Genomic DNA, 15506 nt, shown 5'->3' with positions numbered 1-15506 from the left:
ACGCGTGTGCCCCCTTGTGCATCTGGCTAACGTGGGACCTGGGGAACCGAGCCTCGAACCGGGGTCCTTAGGCTTCACATTTTTACAGGTAGGAAATGGTGAGCAATATAGAAGGAAAATATGGGTTCATGCTTTTCATTTGTTTTAGGTGAGTTTTAAAGGCTCACAGTTGTCTGTAAAGGGAGTTGTTTAAGGTAACAGCCCTGGTCTATTATGTAGGTTTTTCCAACCTAGATAAAAAAAAAAAAAAAGAGCTCAAGTCCCACCTTTTGCAGTGAACAGCTGATTCTGTTTTCTGTTTTCAGCCAATGGAGATCAGATATTTCAGAAGGAAACTGGGTGAGTCATCCTCTGCAGATAAGCTGAAATATTAATAGTTCCACCTCCATCAGGCTCTCCTGCAAGCAAATAGCAAGAGCCCAGCCAGAGAAGCTTTCTAGCAAGCCAGCCGGTTTGGATTTGAAAGGTTCTGAAATTTATTAACAGTTATAAAGTTTATTTGACCTTGCATTTTAACACTGTTTTCCTTTCTTTCTCCAGTTCTTAGGGTTGGGGCGAGTTTTTAGGACAAATGGATTTAAAACCTGCTTGACCATGGACCCCTGACAGAAACCCCTGCAGCGGTGAGTAAATAGGATCCGAGACGCCGCGCACGGGTTTGCACACGTTCCCCAGCTTCAGGGTCATGGCAGGCGGTTTCCCTAACGAGCCCGAGAACTGTATCTGGGGGAACAGGGCCGGGGTCTAGCGGGGGCCTGTCGCTGGCCACCAGGGGGCGCAGAGCACGCCCTCCTCCCGAGGTCACGCTTCTTCCTCGCTCAGAACCGAGTCCGGGCCAGCCCCGGCCGCCAAGAAGGCGCCCTGAGACGCGAAAGCACAGACACCCCGCGCCGGGCCGTAGAGCTGTGCGGCGGAAGCCAGGACAGGACTTCCGGTGGCTACTGGGCGTGGGGCGAGGATCGGGGCGGGACTTCCGCAGTCAACGGAAGTGCGGGCGCGCCAGGTTGGGGTTGTCGGGTCGTATTAGTGCGGAGGCCGTCGGTGTCCGGTCAGTCTGTGGGTCTGTCCTGGGCTCTACTTCGAGGAGACGAACGGGTTGTATACGACCAGGGCTGGTCCCTGACGGCGGCGAGTGCAGCGGCTCTCTGACAGGTGAGTGCCGCCATCTTCCCAAGCGGTCGGGCTGCGCGTCCTTCCTAGGATGCTGGGGGAGAGTCGGGGTGATGTGGGGACGCGGAGGGCGAGGGACCGGGATGCAGGAGGGGTCGGGGTGATGTGGTGACGGGGAGGACTAGGGACCGGGGTGCAGGAGGGGTCGGTATGATGTGGGGACGCGGAGGGCGAGGGACCGGGGTGCAGGAGGGGTCGGGGTGATGTGGGGACGTGGAGGGCCAGTGACCGGGATTCAGTAGGGGTCGGTGTGATGTGGTGACGGGGAGGGCGAGGGACGGGGTGCAGGAGGGGTGGGGTGATGTGGGGACGCGGAGGGCGAGGGACCGGGGTGCAGGAGGGGTGGGGTGATGTGGTGACGGGGAGGACGAGGGACCGGGGTGCAGGAGGGGTCGGGGTGATGTGGGGACGCGGAGGGCGAGGGACCGGGATGCAGGAGGGGTCGGGGTGATGTGGGGACGCGGCGGGCGAGGGACTGGGTGCAGGAGGGGTCGGTGTGATGTGGGGACGCGGAGGGCGAGGGACCGGGATGCAGGAGGGGTCGGGGTGATGTGGGGACGCGACGGGCGAGGGACCGGGGTGCGGGAGGGGTCGGGGTGATGTGGGGACGTGGAGGGCCAAGGGACCGGGGTGCGGGAGGGGTGGGGTGATGTGGTGACGGGGAGGGCGAGGGACCGGGGTGCAGGAGGGGTCGGGGTGTTGTGGGGTCGCAGAGGGCGAGGGACCGGGGTGCGGGAGGGGTCGGGGTGATGTGGGGACGTGGAGGGCCAAGGGACCGGGGTGCGGGAGGGGTGGGGTGATGTGGTGACGGGGAGGGCGAGGGACCGGGGTGCGGGAGGGGTGGGGTGATGTGGTGACGGGGAGGGCGAGGGACCGGGGTGCAGGAGGGGTCGGGGTGTTGTGGGGTCGCAGAGGGCGAGGGACCGGGATGCAGGAGGGGTCCGGGTGATGTGGGGGACGTGGAGGCCCAGGGACCGGGATGCAGGTGGGGTTGGGGTGATGTGGGGACGCGGAGGGCGAGGGACCGGGGTGCAGGAGGGGTCGGGGTGATGTGAGGACGTGGAGGGCCAGGGACCGGGATGCAGGAGGGGTCAGGGTGATGTGGGATGCGGAGGGCGAGTGACGGGGTGCAGGAGAGGTCGGGGTGATGTGAGGTCGCGTAGGGCGAGAGACCGGTGTGCAGGATTGGTTGGGATGCTGGGACTTGGTAGGCCAGGTACCGGGGTGCAGGAGGGGTCGGGGTGAATGGGGACGTGGAAGGCCAGGGACCGGGGTGCAGGAGTGGTCGAGGTGATGTGGAGGGGAAGGGACTGGGGTGCAGGAGAGGTCAGGTTGGTCCAGGATACTGGGTGACAGAGGGTTGGCTACATGGTGGTGGAGGTTTCGAGATTGAGGAGGGTACTTGGGTTGGTCCCGCGGGCTCTCTTTTTCTTCTCTGGGTCCCAAAGTGGTATCTAGTCTGGCTGTTTGTGCCTTGGGGGAAGCTCTTTTCAAAGACCTTACCTTCATGTCATCCAAAGAGGGGTTATGGCTGGTCTGCGAGGGAGGAGGGAAGTGAGAGGGGCCAGGAGAGCTAAACTTGCTCACTCTGCTGTACTCTGGTTCCTCTTCTGACTTCTCCCTGGCTGTTGTCACCACTGAGGATAAACATTAAGTTTTAGATACCACAATGCACCTGTTTTATTAAATACAGGTGCATAATAAACCATCCAAGCTTATGAGCAGACATAATCTTATGGCCACCAGGCTCTTAGATATTTTATCATCCAGCATGAATTCTACAACATAACATTACATAGGCTTATGTAGATCCGTTGACTAGGATCATAGTCTTCTATGAGTGCCAGTTTAAAATTTAAGTATTTAATACTAATTAATTAAATTAATTAATTATTTAATTTTGGCCCATGAATTACTTCTTCAAAGTATTCAGAAATTATTTTGTGCCTCCAAGAACCTTTTTCTTTTCTTTTTATTTATTTCTTTTTTGAGGTAGGGTCTCACTCTAGCTCAGGCTGATCTGGAATTCACTATGTCGTCTCAGGGTGGCCTTGTGAACTGATGGCAATATTCCTACCTCTGCCTCCCAAGTACTGGGATTAAAGGCCTGCACAACCATGCCCGTCAAAGATTCTTTTTTCTTAACTGTTACACTGAACTGTTCACCTTGCTGTTTGATTACTTCTATGATCAAATTTGAGTGTTCCCAGATGCCTTTTGAAATAGGGTTCTTATACTTCAACAGTGTGTAAATAGTGGAATACATGGAATGGTTTTCATATCCCTTTGTTTTGTGTACTGCCTTTCTAGTAATGTTGACCTCATGAGATAGTATTGCATGGCTCCTGTGACCTTGTGGCAAAGAACTTCCTAAGTCTATTTCCTGTTCACCGGTCTCATTTTGTTATTGGGAAGATTATGTTTGCCAAACCTTGGAAAGGGCTGGACATATCTTCAGTAGGAATATTTCCTAATTGTTCTCTCACCTGCTTTTAATGCTTGATTTTGAATGGCTGTGCTAGAGTATTAACTTACTTTGCACTTGCCTTGAGCTAAAAATCCTTTGGTCCTTCCTTCTGAGGTCCTTAAAGGAGGGAAGGACACTTGTGACTTGTAAACAGAAGGGGAGAGGATACTGGGAGAGGAGCAAGTTGATGGGGGAGAAGTGCTGGAGGTAGTACAAGAACCAACAAAAAAAACTGTATTTGACCAAGAATGAATAACTAAATCTCTGAATGCCAATTAAAAATAACAAGTTTCCTTAATTTTCTTGTCTTGATTTTTCTAAGGCAAATATTTTCTTTTAAGTTTCATTCTAGATTTGAGTTTCTTCTTTTAGCTGTTGAGATTGTTAAAAACATTTTGGTGATGGTCTATCCAATTAATGATGTCTTTTAACTATCACCCCAGCATTTGTTCTGTACCTTCATCTCATCATTGAGGAAAGTTTTTTAGCAGGTTAGTAATACTGGCCACAGATTTCCAGATTGCTATGGAGACCATTCTCGACTGATACTTCTCAAAAGTTGCTTGTGTCTTCAGGCTTCAAGGAGTTTACCTAAAAGTAATAGTACAATAAAAAGTTACTAGAAACTTTTATTGACCTTTTAGAGATTCACTGGCTTTTATAGGTTTTAATAACCACCTGCAAATTGTGTTCTTTTAAAAAAATATTTGAAAATTATTTATTTATTTATTTTGTGTGTGTATGGAAGTTCTAAGGTCTCCTGCCACTGCAAACAAATGCTGGACACATGGGCCACTTTTTGTGTCTTGCTTTATATGGGTTCTGGGGAATTGAACTCAGATGGGCAGGCTTTGCAAGCAAGTACCTTAAACCACTGAGCCATCTCCCCAGTCTGCAAATTGTACTTTAGCTGTTATTTTGCATATGATTAACATTGGTGGAAATAATTTAAGGAAATGTTTTTCTTCTTGTTGACAGAAAAATTAAGATTTTACAGTATAAGAAAGAGTAATGTTTTGTATTATTTCAAATGAACGCATACATTAAGAACTTGTATTGCTTTTTAAAACTTTTGGTCATCTGCCTTTTTGAAGTTACATATACTATAAATCTGATAACTTTATATAGTGACAAGTTAATATTGAACATACTAATACAGTATGTCTGAAAAGAGTAGAAAGTTAAGTATTCATGTATTGGTATTTAATATAGCATTTGCGAAGGTGGTGAATTCAGCATGCCATGTTTTGGGTCTCATTAATTCATTAAATATTTCTGTGCCTGTTCTGTACACAGTGGGTCTGTGTATGTCCTGCCTTGTTTACATGGCATAGGGAAGATAATATACATGTGGCAGCAGATAATGACAGATGAGTTTGACAGGCCATAATCAGTTAAGAATTCAGAAGGTTCAGCTTTTATTGGGTATGTGAAAAAGTAAAGAATCACTTGTTAACTTGCCCAAACAATGCACATTTCCTAGTTTATGTCAGTAATCAGCAATAAAGAAATCCCCCAAAATGCGTCTAAGAACAAAAAAAAAAAAAAAAAAAAAAGAATTCAGAAGGAAGGCGTACAATAAATCTTATTTACGGTCTGGAGAGATGGCTTAGAGGTTAAGCGCTTGCCTGTGAAGCCTAAGGACCCCGGTTCAAGGCTCGATTCCCCAGGACCCACATTAGCCAGATGCACAAGGGGGCGTACACATCTGGAGTTCGTTTGCAGTGGCTGGAGGCCCTGGCGCGCCCATTCTCTCTTTCTCTCTGCCTCTTTCTCTGCCTGTCACTCTCAAATAAATAAATAATAAACAAAAAATTAAAAAAAATCTTATTTACATAAGCTTTCCATTTAATATGATAATCCGTCCTGTTAAGTTGGATAGATGAATATTTTGAAGGAAAGCAGTTGAAGAAATATCAGGTTTCTTGTTTGCATTTCAGTGAAGTAGCCATCGTAAAGTAGATTTAAAAACTTTTTGTGGACCTGGAATTGAACCCAGGGTCTCAGTCATGCATGGTAAGCTGCATCTTGTAGGCCTTGCTTATTTTCAGATTGAAGTAGTTTTCTTTGTCCTTTTAGTTGTGTGAATGATTTACTATACTGTTTGTTAAATATCACTGAACCACTAATTTAATTTGGAAGCTTTACTTGACAGTGATATTGTGAGGTTTAGTGACTCTTACAATTTTTGATCTGTTTATATCTCATAAGCAATCCTTTGTAGTAGTTCAGTTCACCCTCACTTTGACCTGTCAACCACTGAGTTTCTCCACTAACACTCAATGACTTCTCTCTTTCTCTCTCTCTTTTAAAATTTATTTGAGAGAGAAAGAGACAAAGAGAGAGAGAAAGAAAGAATGGGTGCGTCAGGGCCTTCAGCCGCTGTAAATGATCTCCCTTGTGCGCATGTGCGACATTGCCTGCTTGTGTCACTGTGTGTCGGGTTTACATGGGACCTGGAGATTTGAACATGAGTTTTTAGGCTTCACAGGTAAGCATCTTAATTGCTAAGCCATCTCTCTGGCCCTCAATTACTTCTTTCTGATTTTATTTCTTGCCTAGCTTAGATTCCATAGTACATCCTTTCAAGATTTCTTTTACAAATGCTTACAACCCCATTTCCCTTCTTTGCATGATTCCAGTTAATCTCCAAGCGTGATATTGGATCAGTTAATTACTTTTTTTTGAGGCAGATTTTATGTAGTGCAGGCTGGCCTCAAACTCCTGATCCTCCTGCCTTCACTTCCCTAAGTTATCATTTTACTAGTACTGGCATATCTTGGATATAGATGACAATGTCTGTATTCCTTTTTTTTTTTTTTTTTTTAAATCTATCTATCTATCTCTCTATATATGTCCATATATGTATGTATGTATATATATGGATATATATCCATATATATATATACACACATATGTCCATATATGTATATGTGTATATATATATGTATATCTCTCTCTCTCTCTATATATTTATATATGGATAGACACACACACACACACACACACACACACACACGGGTCAACTTTCATAATTGTAAACAATACCCCATGGTAATTTCCTCCCTCCCCCCACTTTCTCCTGTGGAACTCCACTCTCCATCATATCCCCTCTCCCTCTCAATCAGTCTCTCTCTTATTTTGACGTCATGATCTTTTCTTCCGATTATGATGGTCTTGTGTAGGTAGTGTCAGGCACTGTTAGGTCATGGATATCCAGGCCATTTTGTGTCTGGAGGAGCACGTTGTAAGGAGTTCTACCCTTCTTTTGGCTCTTACATTCTTTCTGCCACCTCTTCTGCAATGGACCCTGAGCCATGGAAGCTGTGATTGAGATATTTCAGTGCTTAGCACTCCTCTGTCACTTCTTAGCACCATGGTGCCTTCTGAGTCATCCCAAGGTCACTGCCATCTGAAAAGAGAAGGTTCTCTAACTCAAAGTGAGAGTAGCATTAATATATGGGTATGAACATTAAAAAAAGTGCTTACTGGGCAGTTTGATGAGCATAATATATACTTTCAGCCAGATAGCAGCAGATGTTACACTCCTGGGGCTCATGACTACCCCTGTTGTAGGTTTGCAGTATCAGAGATATATTCCTTCCCATGAAGTGGGCCTCCAGTCAAATTAGAGGCCAGTTGGTTTCCCCCATAACAGACGTGCCACTATTGCACCAGTTGGTTTATTTGGCCTGGCTGGCCAAATAAAGGCTTGCAGTGTCCATGGTTGAGTATCTTCACTAGTGATTTCTTTCTCTCCCATTGAACTGCATGTAGCATGGCTTTTTCCAGCTTTGTGTCAGCTGATCTACATGGAAGAGGTTTTCAGCTTAGCTCCAGCAGGGTTTTCCAGTGTCTTTGCAGCCCAAGTATGTGGAATCTTCAGCAATAGGGTCTTACCATCTATTCCTGGTGGGAAACCAGGGCCACAGCAATGGCCTGTAATATTTTGGGTGCATCAGGGACCTCCCTGGCCAACAACTCACTGGAAGGTATTCCATCCCTGGCACTGAAAATTTTCTAGTAACAATCTATGGCTCCTGAGTGTTCCATTGTCCAAAAAGGTAGGTTTCCATATGACTTATTTATATCCTCCTAGATTTTAGTTAGCCCTCACTCCACCTTTCCTTATTTAGTCTCTTTCCCCTGACCTCACTTAATTGCCTGTATTCATAAGATACTTAAATTTTTGCACCAGGGACTTATTCTCCATAGCAGATCTGGTATGCATGGAAGAAAGTAGTGATAAGAGCTGTATTAATCACTTTTTAATTTTTTTGTCACAGGGACAAAATGCCTAACAAAAGACAACTTAAGGGAGGAACACAGTCCACTCTCTGACAGAGGCATGGCAGTAGTATATGGCAGTAGCATCAGCTTGTCCATTGTGCCAGTCAGAAAGCAGAGAAAGGGAAATGCTGGCATCTGTTAATTTTTCATTTTTTTCCTTTTCATTAACTCTGGGACCCCTTCCTAGGAGATGGTATGGTATACACACTCAGGTAATCTTCTTTGGAAAAGTCCTGACAAGCATGCTGTGTCTCATCAGTGGTCTGTGTGAGTCTTAATTCATTCAAGCTGACAATCAAAATTAGCCATTACAGGACCAGTACTGATTGCTAGGGAAAAGATGGAGGATGTGAATGCAGAGGGACAAGTAAAACTAGAGAGAAGTTGCAGGAATAATTGTGACAGAGAAAGACTAGCAAGAGGCTGCAAGTTACTCTAGGACATGTATGCCTGGTGTGGAAGCTGTGGGTACAGAGAGTACTTGGTTGTGGATATGTGTTCCATGGTTTCAGTGCTGGTCTAGATCATCACATTAGTCTCTTCCTCTCCTTCCCTTCGCCACTCCAGGTCCTGCTCCACCAAGTAGAATATGTTTTTTCTTTTTCTTTCATGTAACAGCTTATGCATCTGGTTTATGTGTGTTCTGGGGAATTGTCTTAAAACTGTTAAGCCATTTCTAGTTTTCTAAAATATGCTTTTTTTAAGGCTATTAACAAGCATTGTTTTATGTCAGTAGCTGTCAAAGGAAGTGACTGTAGTAATGGTCACACAGAAAAACTGTGCCTGACAAATTATTGAATTCTAGCCTAGTGACTTATATGTTTAAGATAACTGAAAATATTGGCTGTGTGATGAGTAGAATGATAGCTCACAACTTGTCCCAGGTACAGAGGGTATGTTAAGAAACAGCTAATTGAACATTCATATATGGCTATGAGTTTCCTGTGGACATACTGTGTCAAAGAATTGTTTCTCCAGTCTACATGGAATGCTGAAATGATGCATTGTTTGTATTATTATTATTTTGTTTTCAAGGTAGGGTCTTACTCTAGTCCAGGCTGTCCTGAAATTTACTCTGTGGTCTCAGGGTGGCCTCAAACTCAAGGCAATCCTCCTACCTCTGCTTCCCAAGTGCTGTGATTAAAGTCGTATGCCACCATGCCTGGCTTGTATGATTTTTAAAAAATTTGATACTTTATTCATTTACTTGAGAGAGAGAGAGACAGACAGACAGACAGGGAGGGAGGCAGATAGAACAGGGGCTTCAGGGCCTGTAGCCACTGCAAATGAACTCCAGATGCATGTGCCACCTTGTGCATCTGGCTTATGTGGGTACTGGGGAATTGAACCTGGGTCCATAGGCTTCCCAGGCAAACGCCTTAATTGCTGAGCCATCTTTCTAGCCCCTGAGTGTGATTTTTAATTGGTGCAGTTGAATAATAAGGCTCTCAGGTGTATAAATATATAAATAGGCTAAGGGATTGTTGTGGAAGAGGGGCCAGGAAGATTGTAAGAGCCACAAGGTGGGTAGAAATATCCTGAGGTACAGCACCCCAGAAGCTAACAGAGGCCCTAATTACCCCACAGTGAGCACTGAGGACCCTGCTAAGGAGGACCCTCAGGGTAATAGAGACTGGGGATGAGGGGGTACAAGACTATAACCTATGTAAAAAAAAAAAAAAAAAATTATAGGGCTGGAGAGATGGCTCAGAGATTGAGGCACTTGCCTGCAAAGTTTAATGACCTGGCTTTGATTCCCCAGTACCCATGTAAAGCCAGATGCAACAAGTGGCACATGCATTTGGATTCATCTCTCTCTTTCTGCTTACAAATAATAAATAATAAAAATAGTGAAGAAGAAATTTGATAGGACGTTTGAACACATGGTGGAAACTGCAGTTACATTCCTATTTTCTGTTAATTGAGTTCAAATCTTCAGCCACTAAAGGTATCGTTAATACTGGAAATGCTGAATTAAAGATTGTTAAGGAAAGATTGACACCTTCTTGTTCTACCAGAGAAATATTAAACATTGTTGTTTACCAAATCAAGGATGTCATGTGTTTGTGTGTTTGGTATCAACAAACCAATATTATAGAGACCCTGGATTAAGAAAAGAAACCTCTTCCACTTCTAGTGCAACTTTATATAAACAAAAATAGTGCTTTTTGGGCTGGAGAGATGGCATAGTGGTTAAGGCGCTTGCCTGTAAAACCTCAGGACCCATGTTCAACTCTCTAGGTTCCACGTAAGCCAGATCACAAGGTGATGCACACATGCAAGGTGGCACATGCACACAAGATGGCACATGCTTCTGGAGATCTATTGCAGTGGTTGGAGGCCCTGATGTGCCAATTCTCTCTCTCGTTCTCTCATTAAAACATAAAAAATACAAAAAGGACATGTGCCATCATGCCTAAAAAATAGTGCTTTTGGAAAAACAGAAAAGTAATTAAAAATACTTTATTTATCTGTCTGTAGGGGGGAAACAGAGAGGGGGAGAGAATAAATGGATGTGCCATGGCTTCCTGCCACTACAAACAAACTCCAGATACATGCACAAATTGTGTATCTGGGTTTACTTGGAAAAAATGAACCCAGGCAATCAGGCTTTGCAAGCAAGTGTCTTTAACTGCTTCCCTATCTTGCCCAGCCCAATAATTTTTTTTTGTTATTTTATTTTATTTTTTTTGAGGTAGGGTCTGTCTGGCTCAGGATGGCCTGGAATTTACTCATGGCAGTGTCTCCCAAATGCTGGGATTAAAGGCATGTACTACCATGCCTGGTTCCAATAACTTTTTTAAAGTCGTCTCACTCTAGCCCAGGCTGTAGCCTGGCTGCACTCAAACACATGGTGATCCTCCTAATTTAGCCTCCCTAGTGCTGGGATTAAAGGTATGTGCTAATAATTTTTAAAAGTTCAGAAAAATAGGAAACTGTAGCACTAATTTTGGAAAACATAGGTAGGTTGACGAGAACTTAAAAAATTATAGATGGAGGGATCAGAACACTAGATTCACAGTGTAACAGAGAGGGTTCGAGGTGGCACTCAGCATTGGTGAGATCGGAAGCCATCCCAGAAAGAACAGGGCTTACATACACAAAGGCAGGTATATGGACCTGCACTGAAAGTGCTAATCTCTGTTTCCTTGTCAGGGCAGGTTATGTGTTATATATTCTTGGTTGGCTTTACTTTTCTCAATTAAGCTGTATTTTGGTTTTGACTATTGTTGCCTTTGATATTCCCTGATTCATAGAGCCTTAGTCTTTTTTTTTTTCCCGTCATTATTGGGGATAAGGTCTGAGTTGGACCTAGGCTGACCTGGAACCCATTTTAGACCAGAAATCTCAGCCTTCCAGTTGACAGGATTAAGGGTGTAGGTCAACACACACCCTTACGGACTTTGGCTTTATTAGGTTATCTGTTTTAATCCCCATGAATATTCTGTGCTGGTTTGGATTGAATGTGTATATTGTTGAGTTGAATTTTAGAATCTGCCAGTAAATTGCTCTACCCAGTATACTAGAATACTTGCATAGCAGGCAAACTCAACACCTACGGTCACTTCTGCTGTTTTTTGGGAGTATAAGAGCTATACTTGGTGCCTTAAATTCCTACTGTGAAGATAAATAAATTTGGATTTACATGGCTAAGAACACTGCAGATAATCAGAAAACCCAAGAATCAAATTAACTTGATGCAAAAATCTTTATATTGTAATACAAGAAACACAGAAAATTAAGATGATACAATCCCACCAAAATACTAAATCCATCAGAAATGAACAGTGAGACTATTTTAGAAGAAATGCCTGACAACGATTTCAGTCTATACTCAAGGAACTCAAAGGAATCAAAGAAGAAAACACCTCCTGAAGGAGAACATAGGAAACCAACTTAATGAAATAAGGAGGTCCATATAAGATATCAGTAAGGAAATAGAAATAATGAAAAAATACAAATCAGAAATATTAGAAATGTAAAACAGAGTAATTCAAATAAAAAATTCTTTAGGAAGTCTCACCAGTAGAATGAATCATGGAGAGGACAGTATATCTCAAGTAGAAGACCAGGTAGATGTAATGCAGTCCAAAAGGAGAAAGACAAGCTGATAGGAAGGCATGAATGGGAATTTTAAGGCATTCAGTACACTATGAAGAGCTGAAACATAAGAATTCAGGGCATAGTAGAAGGAGAAGTAATTCACTCCAAAGGCATAGCAGGTATTTTCACCAAAATCATAGAAGAAAACTTCCCCCAAAGAGGGAAAGTGATGCCAGTTCAGATTCAGGAAGCTATAGAATGCCAAACAGACAAAATCAGTAAAGAACCTGTAACCATCATATTATAATTAAGTTACAAAACACAAAAACAAAAGAAAATATATTGAAAGCAGTTAGAAAAATCAAGTCACATGCAAAGGCAAGCACACCAGGATAATAGCTGATTACTCAACACAAACTTTAAAAGGCAGAAGGGCTTGGAATGATGTATTCCAAGTTCTGAAGATAGCAGTTGTCATCCAAGCTTATGTTATCCTGTAAAGCTATCTATCCAAACAGATGGAGAAATAAGGACATTTGACAACAAAACAGGCTCAAGGAATATATGAACACTGAACTATAGAAAATATTTGATAGGATCCTCAATGTGGAAGAGAAAGAAAAGCATGCATATAAGGAATGATGAAAAAATAAACCATACCCAAATAATAGTTAATACAAGAGAGTAAAGGGAAAAAAAGGAAGAGCCACAAAACAAGAATGGCAAGAATAAATCACACCTTTCAATAATAACTCTTATTATCAAAGCTCTCAATGCCCCAACCAAAAGACAGGTTTGCAGACTGGTTTGAAAAGCAGGATCATTCTGTTTGTTACCTCCAAGAAATACCTTTCCCCAAAAGATGGACACTATTTTAGGGTATAAGGTTGGAAAATGGTGTTTCAAACAAATAGGCTTAGAAAACAAGCAGGCTTTGCTATCCTAACATCTGACAGGGTAGACTTCAAGCCAACATTAGTTATGAAAGATAAGGAAGGCCACTTTATATTGATTAAAGGCACACTCCAACAGGAGGACATTACAATCCTAAACATATATGCACCTAACATGGGGTCTCCAAATTTCATCAAATAATATTAGAACTAGGGTCACAGATAACATCAAAATGTAGTGGGTGACTTCCATACCTCACACTCATCAATTGACAGGTCATCCTGGGAAAAAATAAACAGAGAAGCATCTAGATTAAATGAGGCCATAGAACAAATGGACCTGACAGATATCAACAGAGCATTCCATCCAAATCCTGCAGAATACACTTCCTTTTCAGCAGCACATGGATCACTAAAATAGACCATAGGTTAGGACACAAAACAAACCTTAACAAATACAGGAAAATTGAAATAATTCCTTACATTATATCAGATAACAATGGGATTAAAGTATAAATCAATAACAAGAAAAGCTGTAGAGTATGCACAAAATCATGAGAACTAAAGAATACACTACTAAATGATGAATGGGTCAATGAAGAAATCAAGAAGGAAATCAAAAAATTAATAGATTCAAATGATAATGAGACCACAATATACCAAAACCTTTGGGATGTATGAAGGCAGTCCTAAGAGGGAAATTTATAGCTTTAAGTGCTTATATTAAGAAATCAGGTCACAAGTAAACAACTTAATGCTTCACCTTAAGGCTTTGGAAAAAGAAAAACATGGCAAACCTAAAATCAATAGATGGGGAGAAAAAATAAAGATTGGGGCAGAAATTAATGAATTAGGAACCAATAAAACACTACAAAAAATCAGTGAAACAAAGAGTTGGTTCATTGAAAGGATAAACACACTGATAAACCCTTAGCAAATTTGACCAAAAGAAAGAAGATCAACATGACCCCTGCACAAGGATGACATACGAATTCATGAAGCATTCCATATTTTTAAAAAATTCCAATGACATTCTTAATGGAAATAGAAAAAAAATCCTAAAATTCATTTGGGAATTCAAAAACCCTCAAATATTCAAAACAATTTTGAACAACAAAAATAAGGTTGGTGGTATCACCATACCTGACTTTATGTTACAGAGGCATAGTAACAAAAACAGTATGGTATTGGCATAAAAACAGACATGTAGATCAGTGGAACAGAATAGAGGACCCCGATGTCAGTCCAGGTACTAATACCTACCTGATGGGGGGAGGGAGGAGGGAGGAAGAGGGAGGAGGGGGGGAGAGATATTATCAGTGGGCACAAACAACAGTGGACAATGCAACCCTTAAGTTTGGCCAGCAATAATGGCATGTCTGTTATGGGGGAAACCAACTACTCTCTTAAGTGGACTGGAGGCTTGCTCCGCAAAAGGGAATAAATGCCTGATACTAAAAGCCTATGATGGGGGAAGTCATGAACCCTAGTGGTTTAGTGCCTCTTAGTATCTGGTTAGATGCATATGTTATGCTCACAAAATTGTCTGGTAAGCATTTTTCTTAATGTTTGTACCAATATATTAATGCTACTCTGACTTTTGGTTAGAGAGCCTTCTCTTTCCAGATGGCATTGGCTGCTAGGATGATTCAAAAGGCAATACAGTGCTGAGAAGAAGTGACAGAGGAGTGCTTAGCACTGAGGCATCTCTATCACACCTTTCCAAGTCTCAGGATCCATTGCAGAAAAGATGGCAGAAAGAATGTAGGTCAAAAGAAGGATATGACTTCTTAAAATGCACTGTTCCAGACATTAAATGGCCTGGATATCCATGACCTTGCAGTACATGGCACTACCTACAGAAGACCAGTACAATGGGAGGAAAAGATGATGACATCAAAATGAAAGAGGGACTGATTGAGAGGGACAGGGCATATGATGGAGAGTGGAGTTGTGAAGTAGATAGTGGGACGGGGAGAGAATTATCGAGGTTTATTGTCTATAATTATTGAAGTTGCCAGTAATAATAATAAAAGAAATTATAGGAAGAGGTGGGCATGGTGGGACACCCCTTTAATCCCAGCATTTGGGAGGCAGAGGTAGGAGGTTTGCTATGAGTTCAAGACTACCTTGACACTGCACAGTGTATTCCAGGTCAGTCTGGACTTGAACAAGACACTACATTGAAAAACCAAAACCAAACAAACAAAAAAAAAAACCACAAAGAACTTTACTTAGCCAAATCTCTTAGTGTTAATGGTGCACTGTATGGCATGGACATTGTGAATTCCTCTGAAAATTACTGAAAGTTCAAATTAATGCTCCCCACAAGTTGACTCCAATATGAACATCTTTACTTGGTATCAGGTTTTGAGGATAGTAACTGAAATGTATTTGTTTGAAAGTTGACCAGTGAAAAAAGATTGCCTTTGAGAAGTGACAAAAAAAGTGAGACAACATCATGGGGTTCATAGGAAAAGTAGATTGTGGAGAGTTTATAGTTAGTGTTTTAAAAATATTTTTTATTTATTAAGTTGAGAGGGAGAGAAAGAAGCAGAGAGAGAGGGGTCACATAGAGAATTAGTGTGCCAGGGCCTCCAGCCACTGCAAATGAATCCCAGATGCATGTACTACCTTGTGCA

At 42.6% G+C, this 15506-nt stretch overlaps 2 protein-coding genes and 1 pseudogene across 4 annotated transcripts in view; 2 read left to right on the top strand and 1 right to left on the bottom strand.

Moving 5' to 3' along the window:
* The first annotated feature begins 372 nt into the window (after positions 1-372).
* Wdr37 (WD repeat domain 37) overlaps positions 373-15506 on the top strand; it is a 118960-nt gene continuing 103826 nt past the window's right edge. Inside the window, exons 1-2 of one of the 3 annotated variants that reach the window (XM_045152548.1) lie at positions 373-466; positions 541-623. The gene's annotated coding sequence lies outside the window, so the exon portion shown is untranslated. Of the gene's footprint in view, positions 467-540; positions 624-1011; positions 1153-15506 lie in introns of those variants that run through there. The other 2 variants (XM_045152550.1, XM_004662204.3) reach the window with 2 other exon arrangements.
* Positions 1075-2679, bottom strand: LOC123461514 (vegetative cell wall protein gp1-like). Its single transcript, XM_045152201.1, has one exon. It carries the CDS (start codon positions 2677-2679, stop codon positions 1075-1077), a length of 1605 nt encoding a protein of 534 aa, XP_045008136.1.
* On the top strand, positions 13762-13879 carry LOC123461886 (annotated as a pseudogene).

This window comes from Jaculus jaculus, chromosome 6 (genome assembly GCF_020740685.1).
Source record: "Jaculus jaculus isolate mJacJac1 chromosome 6, mJacJac1.mat.Y.cur, whole genome shotgun sequence".
NCBI classification, from domain to species: domain Eukaryota; kingdom Metazoa; phylum Chordata; class Mammalia; order Rodentia; family Dipodidae; genus Jaculus; species Jaculus jaculus.
This window is presented reverse-complemented; position numbering and strand designations above follow the sequence as displayed.

What these genes read in the sequence shown, in the direction of transcription:
- LOC123461514 (XM_045152201.1), bottom strand. Translation starts at nt 2,679, where the DNA reads ATGAAGGTAAGGTCTTTGAAAAGAGCTTCCCCCAAGGCACAAACAGCC.